We start from the raw sequence: 20,608 nt of genomic DNA, 5'->3' as shown, positions 1-20,608 counted from the left end.
CTAGAAGACAGTTTTGGAGAATCAAAGGTCACAAATGTTAAACTGTGCTTGTAGAAAGGTACACAGTTTTCATTTGAGAAAGCTTTGAATGCAGATATGTGAGAGAAAGAGAGGAAATGAAGTAGTTCAAGCTTTTGTCTCTACAGAGAAAAAGTACTTTTTAAGAAATACAACCTCATTTCTTTCCTGGAGTATAGGTTCTGAACTACACAAGCCAAACTTAAAGCTTATTTGGAATGCAAAAGTTATGACAGCTCACAGATTTTATTTTTTAAGAAATAAAATACTGATTGGGCTGACTGCCTTTTGGAGAGGGAACTGCTGTCTGAGTTCCTTGAACAGAAAAGGTGCAAGAAAAGGCACGTACAATTTGGAGGCTCCTAAGCAGTTTTTACTGATAGACTCAGAAGAGCACTTTCCTATGGTTCTATAGTAGTCAATTCTAAACTTAAAGGTGGCTTTAAGATGCAGTGACATGTGACAAAATACTTCTCTCTGTGTTACTCTTATCTGATCCCTTCATTTGGAAGACCTTTTTTTTGTGAAGAGTAGGAAAGAATTGTCAAATAATTATCATGCTCATCTTGCTTAAATGAATGCTGATTGTAAAACTTGTTCAGCACCAGTGGGCTGAGAAGCCTTTCCCTGTGCCTGTTACAAACTAAATTTGGTCTCAGGCAGAGTATCTATACTAGCATTTCTCCTATAAACATCTCTCTAATAGTCCTTGTGCAGCTTCTCTGCTGGCAGCCTAAGGAACATGTTGTGACCAGGATGCTGGAATTTAATTGCTGCCATTCAGATGGGTTTTGGTGGATGGAACACACAGAGGTTCTAGCACACGAGAAAATGTCTACACTTGCTACTGGTAAAGTTATGCTGGTGGAGAAACTGATTGCAGCTGGGCTGCTTGGAACCTCCCCTGACATGGGATTGATCAGAATCTGGGCTTGCTTTCTCTCTAGGCTAGTAGTAGGATGATTATTGTACAGTGTGAAACTGGGCTGTACTGTATGGGTTGTTGCAAAATATATAGGTAATAGTTATCGGTTCTATGCTTTCAGGACCAAAACTTTCTGAGTCTGTCCAAATTGTCACCAAGAGTTTTTTCCCTTATAGGTTCAAATAGTAATGGGTTTTAAATACATTTGCTCTGTTTGATTCTAACAGAGTAGTTTGTTTCTTCTTGTTTAAACATGAGTTTTATTTGGGAAAAGTGTTGCCAGCTGAATGAAGACATTTCTGAGCTCTAAGAGCTTAATTTCTATTCTTTATTCAAAACAAGACAGTGTTTCCTTTTGCACAGAATAGCCTGAGTGTGTTTCCTGAACAGATTACAGAGGAAGGGGCATTTACTGTGGTCACTCTTTTCCTCTGTTGGAATGGTGTTTTTTTAAATGCCCTCAGGCAACAACACACTTCATTCTTTTTATCCTTTAGGTAACAAAATGTGACTGTGATCCATGGCTTGTCCTCCTACCTTTGGTAAAATTCCAGGTAGTATCTTGTTGCAATTTAGGAAGCATTGAGTTGTCTGTGAGACTCGGTCTAGACAAGGGGCCAGATTTTCAGGTACAATGTGTGCAATCGCTGGTTTCCTCTCCTTGGCTCTGTCAAGCCACCTAGCTAGTTTGCATGCAGGCTACTTGTAAATTGTAAATGTTTTGCATGTTTAACCATTAGGAAAGCTGACTTACTTAGTTTAACATGACAGGCACAGACTTCAGTGGGAAATGGGGGTTTTGAACATTAAATGGGATTATGCTGATAAAGGCATGAGATGTAGAAGTAATAAAACTCCAAAATGAGATGACTTTCTTTACAGACAGACCTTTTTGCAGGAGATGTGTGTCTGGTTTGTTCTCTTCTAATACTGTCTGCATAATTAAAAGCAAAACCCATACTGATAAACAATGTTCCCCACAAATACAGAGTAATATGAGCCTGTTAAATATTTTTTGTTGGCAGATCATGTGCCTTTGTATGGTGTGTGGCAAGCAAAAATGCTGACTTTCTGGCTATCTCGAGGATCTAATGTACATAAATACATTTGCCAGCCAGCATCCCATTGTATCTGTTATAAATAGTGTTTGAATAATTAAACTTTTTTTTTAAATTGTGAAAGATCAAAGTGCTTCTTAACCAAGCCCCTGACTACTCCAACCTTTTGGTATGTTAATCTTTCTCTTGGGACGAGAACTGTTGTGTCAGTGTGAGCATTCAGAATTACAGCAAGAACGGTCAGATCATGGAGTTATTCTGAGTAGAAAACATGGAATTATGATATTTGCACACTTGTCATGGGGTATGAATAGGACCAAGTCTGTGGCTCTAGATACAAACACTGATGTGAGGCTTCAGCTCTGTTGCCTGGCAGAACAGCTGCAGTTCCCAGATGAGGTTTGCTTTGATGTTGGGAGTTTGGGACTTCCTGACCTCCGTGACTCTGTGCCACCCTCTCTCTAACAACCCTTGAAGAAGAGTGGCAAAGTTTTCCAGCAGGCACGCACTGTGCTTCGGCAAGCCCTGTTGGCAGATGGCCCCCTCAGGGCTGTAGCCAGCTGGCCTAACTTAGAGCAGCCCGTAGCCTTCTCTGAATGATGCTGGGATTGGCATGGACCCAGCTCCAGGATTGATGAGCTGTTATTGGCTCTTCTTTGGTTCCCATTTCCCTCCTCCCTTCCCCAAGCCCAGCTGGGTGCAGCTGAGGATCTGGCCCAATGTTTGGTTTTAGCAATAGACTATTTATCTTTGGTAATGAAGTCTGTTCATTTTATCCTGAGTAGAGAACAGGATGGCAATAATGGCTACATGTGTACAGATAAGTAAGCTATAAAAATTCATGGCGTATAACTGCAAATGTATTTTGGCTGCTGTCTGTTCAACTGGAACATGATTATCCAGATGTGATCTGCTGGTTACTGCTGGGATTCAAGCAGTTCTCTTAGCCAGCAGCCCAAAGGAGGGAACAGCTGTGAAACATACACTCAGAAAATTTCAATAGGTCTTTAACCTTCTAAGTCATTTGTTCTACAGTTTGACATTTAAAACAATAAGCTCTGAAACGTGGGCATGAGTAGAAGAAATCCATGGAAAGAAGTTGCCCTCTGGCTGGCAGCTAATGGATTCCAATCCAATTATCTATGGGTTATTCTCTCTCTCTTTTTTTTTTTTTTTTCTTGCATTATGCGTAACACATAATGAATGAGTACTTCCTGAGAAACATCGCTCAGGGCACAAGCAAAGATGGCACAGTATCTGGGATCTGAACACATTGCTGGCATGAACTGAAGGTGACCCAGTTGTTCATAGACCTGGTTGCTAATTGGGCAGTGTAGGCATCTCCAGTTTGACAACTTTTGTTTCCCTCCATCGTTGTGTGGCACTGTGTGTTGACTGGCCACTCGGTTCTTCCCCACAGGTCGCTACGCTGCAGTAGGGAAGTCTGGTAGGACAGTATGTAGCTCTTCTTGGTGTATCCTAAGGATCATAGTTTTGAGAAGGAATCTTACACGTTTGTGGGGAGGGAGGTTTTCTGAGCAAATGAGTTCTTGGAAATGCTGCTCCCATTGTGGTCTCTGTCGTGTGCTTTTGGACTTTCGGGTAAAGAATGGATTAGTCATTTCCTCTATGTGTGTGATAGTCTTATATGTAGTCATTAAACATACACCCACACATTCCGGATGTGCCAGGTGTGATCTCTTTCTGGCCTCTGTTACTAGAGTATCTAACTAATCCTCATGAAACCTTTTAGAGGTGGCCAAAGTCTTTTTGTATGTCCTGTTTATAAAGTCCCTTCATCAGAAGGAAAATGGAGAGGGAAGATATTCAAAACATCTTTGGTTTCCTTTGTAAAAACATTCCAGTGTCTTTTGATGAAAATATCTTAACTCTTGAGATTGTTGTTATCTCAACTGTTCTTTGAAGGCAGGATTTCTAAACTGTAGTGTCCCATCATCTGGTTCCAGCTTGAGCATTTGCATTCTCACTGACTACCTTTGCCTCACCACATCCCTTTTCCCCTAGCTGTACCATATCTTTTGCTGAAGGACAAAATTGCTGTGTTCTTTAATGCAGCTTCCTCAAAGTGGGGTAGAGTAGTGGATTGGAGAAGCCAATAATTTTTTGGTGAAAGAATGGCTTTGTATTCTGGGTAAAGACTTCATTGGTGGTCTTAAGGCAGACAAACAGACATCTGACACTCATGCTACAAGAGAATCAGTATTAAAGGATGCCACAGCAGTTGACTTCAGCTGGCAAAGTGTGACTGCTTTTTGAATTCCCTGAGGAAGATAGATGTACCTTTATGCTCTGAAACTTCCTTTTACTGCCTCTGGATCAGTGCCAGAATACAGCTCAGGAGGAACAAAAGTTTTCTTGATTTGTTGTGAGCAATATCTTGAATAAGCATTAGGAAATATACATTAGGTTAAAAGAGTCCTGCTCCTCGCTGACATGAATACCCAAGAATAGACTTAGCTGATTTGATTAGGATCAGACTCTAATCTCCATAAGGGCTGTTAATACATAATAGCTGAAATTGTCTGGGATTGTCCTGGTCAACAGTCTGCTGTCTAATCTCCCTACCTGAATATGTATCCAGGACCAAAACTGTATTTTGGAGGCATTCCTTGCTCCTGCTTTTGCTGGCAAGAGCTAAAAGAGAAGCTCTGCGGCAGGTGACAGGGTCAGGCTGTGAAGCGTAATGTTAACAGTGCTAAACACGGGGGTCTTCCCTGAGATGAATTTAGGAGTGCTGTGTCGTGCTTTGCAGCAGCTACTCACCTGGAACACTCTCAGACGTTTTGCGTGGTCTGATATCCTCCAAACCATGCCACCTATAACACTGAACGAAAGAAAAAAGGAATTGGGTTCTCGATAACTGAGCTTCCAGGAGAATTGCGGGGAGTGGGTCCCTGCCTGGGGTGCCCACCACTCAGAATCACTCATTTTTGTTTAAAATGGTCCTGCACAGACACCCACAGCTGGACATACACTGTGACTGCATGCCAGCATGCGTACACAGAGCAAGGGGAAGCAAAGGGGCTTGGTACCCTGACAGCCGAATCCCTGTCACGTTCTTGTCCCACTTGGCACAGTGGGCACCAAGCCCTTCTGAAAACCTGACCTCTGTTTGTGGGCACTGAAATCTTAAAAATCTGACTTCAGGAGTGCCTGTGGTAATTTCTTAATTAAAATCTAGTATGCCTATGCCTCTAACTTTAAAAAGTATGCAGTATGATAGTAGAAGAGAATGGCAGCCTGTTCTGCAGCACAAGAGTCCCTGCATTTGCTTTCTCTTGTGTTTCATCCTTGATCTTACTATCTGGTTTAACTGTATTTCGAAGCTGAACATATTTTCCTCTCTCCTCACTCCTCCAACAGCCAAATCTTGATGTTTTGAACTGATATACCCCCAAAATAGCAAGTGCTTGGAAGAAAACCGCAGCCTGCAGTCTCCCTGTGGTCTCCTCATCTGTCTAGCAGAGATGACAAAGCTCAGCTGTCCATGTAGGGATTCAGAGATGAAGACTGTCATTTATTAAAGGCATTTGGGGACTCGTGTATGAGATGGACATTCCTAAGCTGGGAAGCTGATGACAGCGGGTCTGGAAGACTGCATTTCCATCTCAGCAAGACTGTTTTGCCTTCCTGCCAGGACTATAGCTGTTTGGCAGAATGGGGGAACCTGCAGAGCTGATTCTGACGTTCTGCGGATAAGTGAAGGAAATGAGCATCTTCTGACAAGTGTGCTGGCTGTTCTTATAAATGGGATACTTGAATTTAAAGTTATGTTTAGGATATTTTTCACTCCCTCCTTTCCCAAGGAGGCATTGGAAGGAACCTCAATGTCCTAAGCACTTATCCCTGTTCATAAAACAACCTTTACTCTCTATGTCGTTGTTCATAACGATTGGGTGTCTGCCACTTACTCAGCTAGTTCTGGGTTAAATGGTCCGGAACTACCAGCATCTTTTCTGCATGTATTCTGAACATAAAAGATGCTTCAATAAAACAAACTCAGTAGTTTCCATGGAACTGCAGTAAAATGTGTCTTGTAGCTGATTATCTGCTTAGGTAACATGGTGATATATAATGTAAAAGCATAGATAGATTAAACAGATAGATAAATAGATTAAACAGAAATGGAAATTTCTTATAAAAGCCATTTATTGCTTTGCATGCTAACCACTATCAATTATTCAACACAGTGATCTGAGGAACAATTGTTCTGTTAGAAGCTGAGAGGATCAGAAAGATTGGAGTGTCATTCCTCTGGAAAAATCTATTCCCCTAGCCATTTGCAATTCTGTCACTCTTTGTAAGTCCCCTGGATGAGGTTCAGCATGCCCTGAAAAGGTGAGGTATTTCAGTAGCAGATCCTAGCTTATCCGCATATTTCAACCGAGTTTCCTGTCTGGTCTGTGGTGCTTGGCCATGAGGATTTGGTGAGATTTTCTTCTGAGCCACTCAAAGTGGTATTGTCCGGAGGGATCAGTATTGAATAACGCAGGACAGCTGCTGTCCCAGGCCTCTGAGTGCTCTAACACTGCACTGGGGATGTGAAGGCAGACAAGGATCTGGGATCCTTTAGCAGTAGATATCCCCTTTGTTCCTTGCAGAAGGGTACCTTGTAATCCCAGACTGTCGGCCTTGAAAACATGGGGGAGAGTTAAATCACAAGGGATTATTATTATTTTTTTTTCTATTTTGCAAATTCAGAGGCAGGAATGAGGGAGTCCAGCTGCTTGTATACAAAGCAGCTGGAACTGGCTGGCACAGGAGAAGCTGCGTGGTGGTTCCCAGTGAAAAGCACACTTGTTAGTTAAAAGAAATGTAAAGTTTTCAATGTGAGCACCCTGGGAACTGGGAGAAACAAGTATTCCTGTGTAAGAAGGGACAAACTCTGAAGGAGATGCTCTCAGTCAAACATGCACTGGGCAGGAATTTCCCAGTGCAGTCCTACATTGCATTTCTTCACCAGTTAAGCCTCAGGCTAAGGCAAGGTCAGGAGGAGAAGTCTACTGATGAGCCAAAGTCAGTTTTTATATGCATTGATAGGGATGAAGATGCAAGTTCCTCTCAGACTGCTTGGGAATTCTCTGCTATGCAGAGACACCCATGCCGGTTTGTTTACTGCTCTCTTGGATACAGGGAGCTGAATAGACTCAAGGAGTCATCTAGTCCAACCTGCTGCCTTCAGGGCAGGATCAACACTATGTAAACTATATGCAGCTGATGTCTGCCTCACCTGCAGTCTGAGTGTTTCATTAACTTTGCTGTTTAAGATACTTTTTTAAAAATCTGAATCTTTCTTTCTGCAATTTTAGCTGATGCCTATTTGCCCTTTTCTGTTTGTAACACTGTTCTGACACAGTTATTGGGTCTTCTCCCCTCCTCTCAGTGCTTTTGTGTAAAATAAGCCATTGCAGATCATTCTCACTACTTTCCTCTGGATTCTCTTCAGTTAATTCACATCTTTCTTGAAATGAAGTGCTCAGAATAAATACACACAGTTTCAGTTCCCTTGCTTGTCTGTAGGGATGCTATTGCCATTATGCTATGGAGAGCAAACCAAGGGTGAGCTTTTCAGAGGAGTGCAAGACAGCAGAGTTTGGTATTTTGGGACCATGTACTTCTCATCAGCAGGAACGTTATGGATAGATGGTGCAGCCAAGCTACAGTCGTGAGACCTCTGCTAGTGACACGCAGTCATTCTCACCAGACTGCAGCCCAGGTTTGCTTCGTTGCTCTCACGTTGAAGAAACCCACAGGCTGGGAGGTCAGACTTGCTTAGGGAGCTGGAGACCAGAGGCAGACTTCCACGGCACTGTTTCTGTGGAGTAGTTTTTGGTATGTGACCAATAGTGAAAAAAGGCTCCTAGGGGTAGAGGAGCTTGTATTGCATTTTGCTGGGTTTTTAGAAGTGTTTTCAGTCACCTGTGGTTCTGGGTCTTTCTTTTTGTTTCAGCTGTGGAAGCTGAGCTCTGCTGTGTGAATATTGGGGTGTGAAGGATTGCAGTTGTCTTTGTTCGCTAGAATAGTCTGATTTTTTTTTTCACCTGCAATTTGTGCCCCAAAGTGGTGTTTTACACTTCACTGCCTGCTTCCCACTGCCTTTCATGAGCGCCAGCAGCCTCAGCCTTGACCTGTGTGTATTTCTCCCATTTGTTGGTTAGGTTTCCTATTACCTGTAGCCAGCTGCCTGGACTAATTACACAGTTCTTTACAGCCCCCTGGGGGGATGCAGAGTTTGTGCCTCTGTGTTACAGTGTATAAATCAAGTTTGCATTTCTTCACCTCTTCTTATGGTCTAGTCTTTTCTCATTTCATTTAATGAGACCATGGAGAATAGTCAGTGAATTGTGCTATCACCTTTGCCAATACTTAATTGTATTTGGCTTCATGGAGTCAGCCGTTGCCTTGAAAAATCTGTACCTGTATCATCAAATTCACATCACCAGGGAGGAGGGATATGTAAAATCACCCTCAAACAAAGAAGAGTAAGGAACATATATTTGGAATGAAAAACAAACACAACAGGAAATGTCAGGGGTAAAGCTACTGTTAAAAATTGCAGTTGCAGAGAGTGATCTTTTGGGATTGCAGAGTTTGCAATAGAAGAATGTTTCACATCATTTGTGATTTAAACCCCTTTTTTTAGGAAATATTGAAGCTGTATTCTTTCCTGCCTTCTAACTCTTCACCATGCAGTACTTAAAACTAACAAAGGGAAGAGACTTCTCTCTAAATTACTCTTACCATTCCTTTTTTCCAACTCTGAGAAATAACAGAAACAGAAAAAACACAAGAGAAAAGAGAACTTTTTGTCATGTATTTTATTGTATTCAGTGATAAAAAGGGGGTAATGAGGCAGAGACTGAATATTTCAATTTAATCTGAGTTAAATAAAAATGAGGTATTTTCTGTCTAAAAAATATGAAGATGTAGAGGGAATTCGTGCTAGAAAATGAATTTTTTTAACAGGAAAATAACCTGCTTTACAAACCATTCAGCTGAAGAAACATTATATCTTAAATAAAATTCAGCTGTACTTATTGTGTATCCTTTTCCTGAACACTTGCTCAAAGATGTTGCAGCCGCCTTGGAAACTCGCTTTCATCTTGCGTGTAGAGCTACCTACAATGAATGTTCCTCTTTCTAATCTTAATTTACTGGGGCCAAGATTCCCGATGATGCTTTTTCTAAAAACAAATGCTGAAATTGTAGCTCTCTGTAGAATTCTTATTTTAAACTGTGATTCCAAATGCTCTGTAACTCGCCACTAGAATGAAAGGCATTTCAGCATGTTCATGTTGGCTGCTTTTCCCCCCCTTAAAACAAGTGCCCTTAAATGGCTGTCTTAAACAGAGAAATAGCTGTGTATTCTCTAAATGTGATAGATAGGCTGCATAGGAGAAAAGTCATTATTGTGGTGCTTTGGATAGAAACTGACAGCAGAAAAACATTTGTCAGTCTTTCGCAATTTGTTATAATGTGCTGGACCGTGGAAGGTGCCAGATCAATGCACATTCCCTATAGAAGTGTTTCTACTTGGTTAACCAGGTTAAACCACTTAGCTCTTATTTTATTATCTCATTAGCAATCAAAAAACATGTTTTAGGGTTCCAAGTCAATGTAGTTACATGGACAGCCCTTGAAATTTGCCAGAATCCCCTGGACTCCACTAATTGTAATTGAAGTTGGCACAAATTGGAAATGCAGGCAGCGATAAGCTGTTCTGAGTCTTGGAGCATTCTGAAACAGAATGTGAAATGCTTATTATATGAGGTTATTTGATCAGATTTAACCATTTTAGGGCAAAGATAATTTTGCTAGGGACCTAAAAGAGGGGTTCACACAGTTATGTGCGTTCCTCTACAGATCAGTCTGAGATGCATATGTAATGGCACGTAAACTTGGGGTGTTGATCAGGGCAGCGAACCTTGTCCAGAGTTCTTGCAAATGATCACGTGTGTCCTTTCAGTCTTTGGTTTCCTATGAAATGAATGTAGATTTTGTAAATGTGGGGTTGTCCTGGCTGTTGGCCGACTTTGCAGACAAGCAGCCCTCCAGCCTCCTCTCCGCTCCTCCCTCAGCTCTCTCCCTAGATCTTTGTCTTTATTTCTCAAGTTCTTGTAGGCCTGGTACAATGGACTCTCCCAGCACTCCTCCTTCTGTGGAAGATGCTGATTGCTAATGGTTCATTTTTATTGTGTGTGCATTGATTGTAATTTCTGCTTTCAGAGATTTACGTTTCAACCACATCAAGGAGATAAAACCTGGAGCCTTCAGGAAACTGAAGAACCTCAACACACTGTAAGTTCCACTCATCTTCCCCCGCTTCCAGTTATCATCTCATTACCTTTGTAAGAAAGGAAGGAAATCGAAAATGAGGCCATCGAGGTTTTGTAGCCAAAGTGCTGATTCAGTACTGTAGGACCCACCCTATTCCCTAGCTTCCTAGTTCAGGACTGCTTAATGTACAGTGTTAGAGAGTTTGAATTAGAGTGAGACTACAGTAAGGATATCCATTTATTACGTACATTAGTACTAACCTCTGTAATGGCTTAAAGATGGCCTTGGTCTTTTTGGTTATTTCAGCCAAGTTGTGTATATCCAGCTAAAGCTTTCTGCATAAAATTCCCTCCATTCTGCCCTGGATCATGTTTCTTACCATTTTCAATTAAATGTGCAATTTAATAACTTCCATTTTGGCAATTAAATTATCTTCTTTAAAAATTTTCCTGGTGCATACTGTTACTGCCTGAGAGTGTTTCAGCAGATACGGCTTTAGAGGAGCCTGTAAAAACAGTTCTGGCTGCAGTCGAGAGAGCAGAGCGATGCAGTAAAAGCTTCTTCCTTTCCATGGCCTCCCCAGATGCCTAAGTCACATTAGTTATTCTGCAAGATTTCTACTGAAGTGCTAGTGCGTCCTTCCCAATGCCTTGTCACTACGCCTTGCCCTAGGATAAATGCCTGCACCCACCCTGCTACAGAGAGGATTGTGAATAGAGCACAGTTCCTCCAGTGTTACATGACAGCTGGAGCAGGCGTGCTCACGTGCATGTGATATGCTACCAGGCACTTTACTAACAAGTTTCTCACTCTGCTAGAAGGAAATAATGGGAGCCTTTGCTGCTTCTTGCCCTGGTAAGGCTGAGATTAAGAAGACAGATTTGAGTACATCTGTACCATGTAGCTAAGAAGCTGAAAACAAACCAGCTCCCAAATCAGAAACAGAAGCTGTGTCAGCACAGCACTGTGCTATTTTTAATTGGCCTGTCGAGGATCAGATCTGATTATTCAAGCTGTAGCATTGCACTAACAGAGCTGTAAGATTTCCAGGTTCAAGCAAGAATCTCTATTGGGCAAACCAGCTAGCTTGGGAATCTGCATTGTGTGACGGACATGTTCATACTTCCTGGTTATCACAATCTTGGTCCCAAATGGCAAGAGAGAGTCCAGATTAGTTTTCCTTTCTGACCTTGAGAGAACTAAAGTCCCTGATCCAGTAAAGATAGAGATGACAGAAGGATAATGGGAGGAAGACCTGGGCTACGAGAAGTTGAATTGATTGTAAAATGTTGTTGAAAGAGTAGGAATACAGCAGGGCTTTATCATAGCGACCTGCTTAGTAACTATCTTTTAAAAATAAGCATTTGCTGAAGATTGTTCCACTGTGTGTTGGGGGCTGATTGACCAAACCATGTGGCTTGACTGCAAGTTGCTTTATGTGCACTCTTGTCTCTTGGTCCTTTATAGGAACAAGCTGGGTGAAAAGCAGGTATGTTTTAGAGCAGCTTTGGGTTGTATTGTCAGTTTTCATGACTTCATTAAAGCTAAGGCATCCGGAGGATCTAGATACTGCAGAAGAACCTCTTTCATTAAAAAAAAAAAAAAGAAAATCCAGGAAAGATGTTAGCAGTTATGATCATGGACAGAAGCTAGAAAATATGAAGCAAACACATCTTACAGGCTTATGAGTAGCAGAGAAGTTTTAGTGTGAATACTCTCCTTTTTACCTAAAAACTTGCCCTTTTTGTAGGTCTGACTCATTTTTGAATGCTGAAGATGGACTGTAGTGTCTGTCTGTCAAAATGGGGGGACATGCAGACTCCCTGCTGCTCTTGACGTTTGGCCTACTAGGGCTTGTGGGAGAAAGGACGATACAGCCCATTTTAGGAAAGGCTCAATCATACTCAAGAACCTGGGCAAAACTGGAACTGGGATTAGCAGAAAGTACAGCAGCTGGTGTAAGTTCAGCCCTCTTAGTCTGGGCTGGTGATTCAGAGGTCTGTATTGCAGTGATTTGCTCAGCCCTGCTTGTGAGCCAACAGAAACTTCAAATAACCAGACTGAGTGTAGGTCATTCTCACTCTTCCTTTTGTTTAATCTTTGCTTGACTTTAAAATAAAATTGAGGCAGAATTCAGCCCTGCAAGTGTAGGGCAGATAGTGGGAAGAAACTTCCTGGGTCAGTGAATCCAGTCTTTTGCAGTCGTCCAGAGGGGATGATGTACTGGGGGGTTCTTCTGTAGTGACTTTGAGAAGATGATGATGAGTTGCAATTGCACTTTTTGTTGATTCTAAAGCTCATTCACATTTATAGTAGCACGGGGTGGTTGTAATACAGTGTTACAAAGGGGTAATCAAACAGGCCACTCACCCATAAAATTTATCAGGAAGTTGACACAGGGAAGACTTTATTGCCAAGGATGCTCTTCTCCAGAACATAAGAACAGCCCTTGTTAGTCTCTCAAACAGCACCATATGTGGTACTTAATTACCAAAAGTCAAAGAGAGAAAATATCTAGAATATTAATATTGATTGATTCCTGTCATTCAAGATAGATAGGATGAGAAGGGTGACTAAAATATCTAGAGAGAAAACAGAGACAGAGTGCCTCGGATTTTACCTTATCACAAAGTCCTGCTATTACATCTTGATATCTGGACCTGCTCTTCCACCACTGAAGGTCTCTTGAGTCAAGAAAACAAACAATTCCAAATTATGTCATCTGTGTGTGATGCAGACAGATGTTTGGCAGGGATCAAGGCAGGACCGCCAAGCTCATTTCAGCTGAACCCTAAGGAAACTAAGGAGGCTGGCAGGCCTTCATTTGGAGATACACTCCACCTAAGCTGTGGAGTTTTTTAAGATATCCCCCTTCCTGTCCTCTCAATGCTTAGGTCTAGACAGGTCCTTGACATATACAAGACTTCAGCTGTTTTTTTTTTTTTTTTTTCTGGTTCCTGCCAATCTGCTTAAAGCTCCAGTAGATGTGCATATACAGCCTGGCTGAGGTGGAAAGACAGGTCTCCCTATAATATCTGTTTATGGACCTGTTGTCCATGAATTTGTCCAAACCTTTTTGCTCTCTGCCTCTACAGCCTCCTGGACAGGGACCTCAGGAACAGCAGGTCCATGAACAGATGCTGAAAGTAAAGGGATAAGCAGGGATGTACCTTCTAGCATCTCTTATCTTATGATTAGGAATGCCATGGGAGTAATAGGGACACATTGCACAGACTGGCCGGACTCTCATGCTTTCTCTAAATGGCATGTCCTGCTGCCATCGTCCGAGCCAGGATACTGGGCTAGGTGGACCACTGCTCTGACGAAGTAGGGCATTTTTGTGTTTGAATGCTAATAATCAACCGTTTTGTGAATGAAACCCTTCCATTTAGGTAGTACTTCATATGCTTTCTTGTATTTCTTGGTTTGGCCAGCAAACTGAAAAATCAATTTTTCTCACACTTGTAGAAGTTAACTCCCACGTATGAGGAACTTGATAACTGAATGAGAGAAAGCCAGATCTCGTGCTCCTCATGCAAGTTCCTTTCCAGGAACTGTGGTTAGTCCAGTTCCCACATCAAAACTGAAAGAGCTGAGGAATTTGCTGATGTTTGTTAGATGATAAACTTTTGCCCGAGGACGTGTATAGGTTTTGAAGTGATAAAGAGAGTAGATCCTTAAAAATCCCTGAGAGGCTTGCTGGGGAAGTTTGGCCAGAATATTTGAACCGAGCGGTTTGGAGGACAGGATAGCTCAGGTTCCATGCACAAGAGCTCTGAGCTTGCAGCTCTCTGCCATGAGGCTTACAGAATTAAATGGTCCTTAAATAAATAAATACTTTAAAAAGAGCCTGTTCTTAAAATGCTTTAGCGTGGCAGAGGGAGGGCAGCGGAATCTGGTGAAGTTTCTGTTCTGCATCTCCATTCAGACAGGATGGCTGCAGTATGTCCATGTTTGACAGTTTATAAACCACCCTGATAAGGAAACCTTTGTAGTCCATGTTGGAGGGAGCGTGAGGCAGAGAGGTGAGCTGTGAGACTGACAGAAAAGGAGCCTGCCGTGAATATCCAATGGGGCTTTTAAACAGCCTGAGTGAAGTTCAGACCTTCCCCTGGCTCTCCTGTCTTTTCTCTCCCTAGTACAGGAGATTTGATAAATTAGAGAGCACTTCTTTAAAATTAAAAACAGGAGCCTTGTTTGTCTGTGGAAGAGTTATGATCATTATATGCTTCTGGCTGGAGACTCCTGGCACAGCACCACAGGTGATAAGCAATGATCCTAAATGCTCCAGCACAGAGCTTGCTTACCGGCTACCTGCAATGCTGTGTGCACCAGGGAAGTTCCCTTCCTCCCAAGGTCTCGCGGTGGTAAGGTGTCCTGGTCCCTTCCTGTTGCCTCTTCTCAGTCCCCATGCAGAGGTTGGTGTCAGAATCCCCTTGGCGTATTTTTAAACTATTACAGTGTCCCCTCATTAAGAGTTAGCATAGCAGAGAGAGGAAGGAAAAAAAAATCTTGTATGCCATCCACAAAATTCAGGCATTGCCTCCACAGTTTTGCTGGAATTTGCCAAAGTCAGCTAGATCACTTAACCCAGTATCAGCTCTCAGCAGATGGTGTGCTGGGGAGGAGAGCAAAAACACTGCAAGCCCTTGGCGAGGCGTAGCATCTCTTGGCTTTCCAGTTTTTGCTCCTTTCAATCATCTTTGGATGGAGGGATGATTACACCCCTGCATTACCATCCCCTTATGTATTCCCACAGGAGGGTCAGCACCCTGCCATGTTGACCCAACTAATCGATTCCTGGGTTTTCAAACCAAGGCTGTCACAGCCAGAGCCAAATCTTTGCAACCTATTTGGGTGTCTCCAGCGTTGTCTATGGAAATTTACACCCCTGAGACCAAAGCTGTATTTCTTAACTTCCCTGGTAGGTTATTTGTTCCCTTGCCTGGAGACTGAGAACAGGTGTGTGCATCTGTCCCTGCCTTTGCCCTCTGACCTTGGTCACATCACATTTCTCTTCTTTCATCCATCTGTTTCCACAACACTTGTCTGTCCTTGTAAAGTGCTTTGAAAACTATTTAGGAAGCATTAGGTGAGAGCAAAAGGCACTTTTGGTGAGCTCTGTGGCTCTCCTTTAGATGCTACTTGTAAAGGATTTGGGGGGGAAGTCAGGAATAACATGAAGGCTCTGTCTGGAATCCCATTGCAGTTCTTGATGAACATATTTCTGCAAGCAAGAAGGGGAAGTGGCAGCCTGCTGCGTTTCAGAATCAAGGTTACTCTCTCAGTTATGGTAAATGGCAATTCCAGATTTTTATGTCAACAAGAGAGAATGTATGGCTGAACGTTAGGCTAACTTTTTCTCCCCCTTTAAATATGCTATATGATGGTTTCTACTAATGGCGTGAGCAAAAAAATAGTTGTTATGTCACAATGACTGTAGCATGTGGTTTGTCAAATGAAAAGAGGAAAGACTACACATTTTGAGTCTGAATTCCCTACTGTCACATCATTTAATACATTCAAAATAGAAAAACGATTCATTTAATGCAACTTAAGCCTGTGCTTGGCATCCGTGAGACAGGGTGGGGAAGGAGAAGGGAGAGGCAGTCGAGACATAAAACCAAAAGGAAACTGAATTTGAAATGTTCTCTTAGGGAATTTGGGCCAGATCTCATGCTGCTTGTATATCTCAAACCTCCCAGAAGAATTTTGCAGGAATAAAACTTACATGATTAAGTTGACCTACTCATTTTGAGCCAAATTCACCAACTGGCATATAGAGGAATGCCACACCATTTTGCTATCTTTTGATAAGCTCAAAGAAGCAAGCTTCTTATCCTTTTAAGTCTGTTTTGCTTCAGGGTATCCTTAGGACTTGCATAGATAATGATCTTACCAGCTTCTCTCTGCCAGAGTGTTTATTCCCAGCAGGTCTGGTTAGCAGTAGATCATACTTTTCAATCCCTTTCAGTATAAGTAGAAATTTGGGAGTTTTGCTATTGTTTTCAGCTGGAATCTATATCGGGGTCTTGCAAACCATAGCCAGGATTTTGCACACTTTGTCCCTACGGCATCTACAATCTTTCTAGGATCCAGAAGTGCTGTCTTGGCTACTGATTCTCTGAAAGCAGCTCTTTGAGTCTGCCTGCCTTGCACAGGACAATGCAGTTTTTCTGCCACATGCAAAAGGTTTTTTTGTTTTGTTTTGTTTTTTAAGAAATGCCAAGGCTTATTTTTTCCATTTTCATTGTAGTTTCAAGCGATAATTCAATCTGTAACAAACTTAAAATTCACAGGAAAGTTATTTTGCTACGTCTCTGGATCAGCTTTCTGTGCTCTGTGGAATATGACGGACTTCATAAATTGTCTCACTTTTGAGCGTATTCCAGGACATATCCCTCTATTACAATGGGGAATCCTGAGACAGGAAATGGAGATGGCTTCTTCCATACGCTTTTTAACCTTTAATCAGGCAATGAATGATTTTTTAAGTAGCACATGATGAGACAAGAGGCCTGCATACTGCATGCCGTTTGAACTTCCACAGTTTGTCTTATTTGGCTTAGACCACTGATTATATTCCCCTTCAACTGTCCTAAATAGCTGATACAACAAAATGGACTAGGTTAATGTTTTAAAATAGCAGCAGAATTCAGCCAGACGGTGTGTTTCAATTTGAAATCTGCCTTGGATTTCAGTTCTGGTCTGAACTTGCTGCATTAAAGATGAAGGGTGGGCAAAGGAGTTCAGGACATTATCGTGCTTGGGGCTGCGCAGATGGTTGGCATGTCCGTGCCTCCAAGAGATGCGATCGCCTGGTAGCAGTCGCGCGGTGCTGTGGAACGAGGGGTTGATGCAAGCTGTGTTGCTGGAGGACAGGTGTTTGCTTCCCTGGGAATGACGTCGGAGCTGGCACTCGTTTATCAGCCCATCTAGCCTTCTCAGAAGTGGGGCCAAGGATCAAATAATAGAGAACAAGCTGCCTTCTTTCTCTTCTGGCTCTAGATGAAAGCCCTGTGATAGAGGGCAGGGAAGGAAGCTTGCACGGTTGGTGCTTGTGTTGTCTTTGTGCTGTGGGTAAATAGACAAAACCCCTCTCCCGCACTGCTTTCAAGCAGTCATTTCCAGCCCTTGGGTGTTCGATCATTAAATAAACCTTTGGGTTGGTTTTCAGGGACTGTATCTTTGTTCGGCATATCTGGCTGTCAAAGCAGGATAAAATGTTCCAAGGCCTTGACATCATTTTTGCATCCTTATGAGTGAAATCAGGTTATTTAGCCTCAGCCATGTGTACTGAGCCATTGCTTCCAGCTGTGGAGAAACTTTCTAGCATCTTTCTGCCTTTAATCTCTTCAGGCTCCTTGCCCGCAACCCTAGCAATCTACAGGTCGGTAGTGGCACCCGACTCTAAGGAAGCAGGATCGTGAGATTTTTCTCAAGCCCTTATTGCTCTGACTTCCAAGGTTTTGTTTGCCCTTCGGCTGCTTATGTGCTTTTTGGGCCCTGAATTTAATAATCTACCTAAGAACAAGCTGATAGAGGGTTATGCATCTCAGGTGGCTGATGATAACTTGTGAAGCTGCCATTACAGGTGTGTGTTTCTGAAATCTTATTTCATCTTTTTATGCCTGAGGTGTTTGATTGTATTTTCATCTCTCTCTCCCTCTCCCTCTTTCTTCTTTTTCCCACACATTTTCTTTCATTGCTCTCCACCTCTTTGTCTTTTCTCTCCATCTCTTACCCATGCAAATTGTTCTTCTCGGGAAGTGAACTTCACTTGTGCCAAAGGCTGTATGTAGCTCCAGCAAAGGGTGCAGAAAATTGATGCTTACTGCTGGGAACTCTCTGAACTGTGTTTTCACGTGCTCTCAGGTGGCAGATCATTTCTGAGGAACACAGCTATCACAAAAAGGGAAAGAGAATCAACTTATGAAGTAAGCAATGCCACAGCCATGGTCAGTTGGGACAACTTAGAGCTTTTGTGTTGAATGTGACCCAATATCATAAGGTCTGGCTGCTAAGCCTGACAACACCAGAAGAAGTCTTTGCAATACACAGTCACAGTGCTCCTCTCCGTTCACACCTCCATTTAGGAATTTTAAAAATAAGTATATCCTGCAAAATCCTTACTGTGAGCCATTGGGCTATAAAATCCACCATCTCGGTGGCTGCAGTGAGGTTTGCCAGATCTGAACATCAGTGGGATGCCACAGTGAAAGACCCACAGGAGTACAGTTAGGCAGCCACGATGAATAGTTTAATGTCATCTATTAAAGAGCTATTTATAAGTGATTTGTTTAGTTTTCTTAATGTTGGGCTTGGCAGCGGTTGCAGGAGAGATTTTCGTAGTGTTCAGACGTGTGGTTACTGGTACTGCACACGGAGTGTGGCTGTTACAAAGGCGAACATGCATTTTTGGTCATTGGCACAGGGAGTCATTTGCAAGCACAGTCATAGCAACTGCACATACAAGTCAGACTGCTTGCCAATGCAGTGTTGTCTGTTACTTTTATATTAAAATCTGGCACAGGGCTCTCTAGATTGAAAGAGGTTGTTTCTGAATAGCCTCAGGAGTCAGATCTGTATTATTTATTTTTGATTTGTATATGTTTGTTTATAAACTTTTTAGATCACAGAACAATCTGTTACCATTTTATAATTCCCATAACCTATGAAATAGCATTTTAAAATCATTTCTTCTCTTGAAAATTAGCTGTGCATGTCCCTGCTTACACTTCATTAATTAACACAACCATGCACCTTCAAAAACAATTGCACTTGTACAAAAATGACAGCAATGTTTTAATTTGGTCCTCCCCTCCGCTTCCTTCTATTCCTTTGTCTCCATTCCCTTAACCGCTTTCCTGGCCAAAATTGTAACTTTTGCATGAAAGTCACTGTGGCAAAAAGTAAAGAAATGCCTTTGACCGTTGTATGTATGGGAAGCCCTTGGCACCTCTAGATGAGAGACCTTTTCCCTGAGATAACAGATGTATGTATCGAAACTTTGATGTAATAGCCCCTTCAAGTCTTAAACTCTGTGAAATACACGGATTAAGAGTTTTTTAGTAAGCATCCAGGAACACAAATGTCACAAATCTCGGATGTGCTGAATTTACATGTTGTATTTTTCCTTCTTGATTTGGAACAGGCTGCTGAACAATAATTTGATAAAACAAATTGTGAGAAGATCCTTTGAAGATCTGGAGAACTTGAAATACCTGTGAGTTGGCAGTTCAGTAGTTTTCAAACCTCTTTGAAACTTAACAGCATGCTTTTAACCTTTGCCGGTCAAAAACATACTGTCCGTGCACAGAATTTCTAGATGATAATGTCACAACTGTGAAGTATAGCCATTGATCCAGTTGGAAAGCTCTGCTTTGGATTGAGGTTCATAGCTCTTTCCTACGTCTTTTTAAATAAAACTGCTGGCCAATTATTCTAATGCTTTTTTCTTTCCTTTTGAAAGCTACCTTTACAAAAATGAAATCCAGAGTATCCAGCAACACGCCTTTCATGGACTCCGTTCACTGGAACAGCTGTAAGTACAAATGCATATTGTTTGTTTCTTAGGAGTGTGATGTGCTTCAGAGCGTAAGAGCTGACTTAGTGGCTCAGACCAAAGGCTCATCTAACCCAGGTCTGTGTTTCCAGCAGTGGAGAGTACCAGATACTTAGCAAGGAGTAAGATAGCGCTTCTACTGTTTTATCCTCCACCTTTGCAAGTCAATTCCACACTGACTTCATTTCAGGATGGCTGGTCCCAGTACTGATTTTGGTTAGTTAATACTGAGGACTCTTCCTACTGACATCCCATATGCTTTCTTCTGACCCTAAACCTCTGGAGCATAGGGAGAGCCCAGCTGTGCTTGTGTTATGTCCAAAGACATGTTCCTTGTGAGGGGAGGGAAGTAAGGGCCTGTAGGATGGCTTGAAACAGAAGGCAGTTGGCCTGCTGTGTCTACATCTGCTGTGCACTCCTGGAGTGGAGCCTAGGATCTGGCCCTCTGCTTGAACTGAGAGTGCCAGCTCGGTTTTCCTTTTATTCAAACCTCTACTGAAAGTGAATGAATGCCGTGCAAGCTGAAACCTAAGAAGGTTGGGTATTTATGAAAACTATCAGGATGGTGGTGTTTGTGTGCTTTAAAGCATCTGGAAATTCAAGCTGGGGGAAGATGACTGAGATATCAAACAAGGTAATGACCTTCCTTCTAAGCTACATGGCACACTGGTGATGAAAGGAGCCTGGTGTGTTTTGCTGGCACCTGGATCCTGTAGCAATGACACTTTAGCATTCCGTAATTAC

The 20,608-nt window shown here is 42.3% G+C and overlaps 1 protein-coding gene across 2 annotated transcripts in view; it reads left to right on the top strand.

Moving 5' to 3' along the window:
- Nucleotides 1-20,608, top strand: part of LOC112979038 (peroxidasin homolog) — a 51,280-nt gene that overhangs the window by 4,130 nt on the left and 26,542 nt on the right. For both annotated transcript variants that reach the window (XM_026092907.2, XM_026092908.2), the window contains exons 2-4: nt 10,249-10,320; nt 19,454-19,525; nt 19,772-19,843. In XM_026092907.2, coding sequence (XP_025948692.2) covers nt 10,249-10,320; nt 19,454-19,525; nt 19,772-19,843 — 216 coding nt within the window. The remainder of the gene's footprint in view (nt 1-10,248; nt 10,321-19,453; nt 19,526-19,771; nt 19,844-20,608) is intronic.

The sequence above is a fragment of the Dromaius novaehollandiae genome, chromosome 16, assembly GCF_036370855.1.
Source record: "Dromaius novaehollandiae isolate bDroNov1 chromosome 16, bDroNov1.hap1, whole genome shotgun sequence".
NCBI classification, from domain to species: Eukaryota; Metazoa; Chordata; class Aves; order Casuariiformes; family Dromaiidae; genus Dromaius; species Dromaius novaehollandiae.
This window is presented reverse-complemented; position numbering and strand designations above follow the sequence as displayed.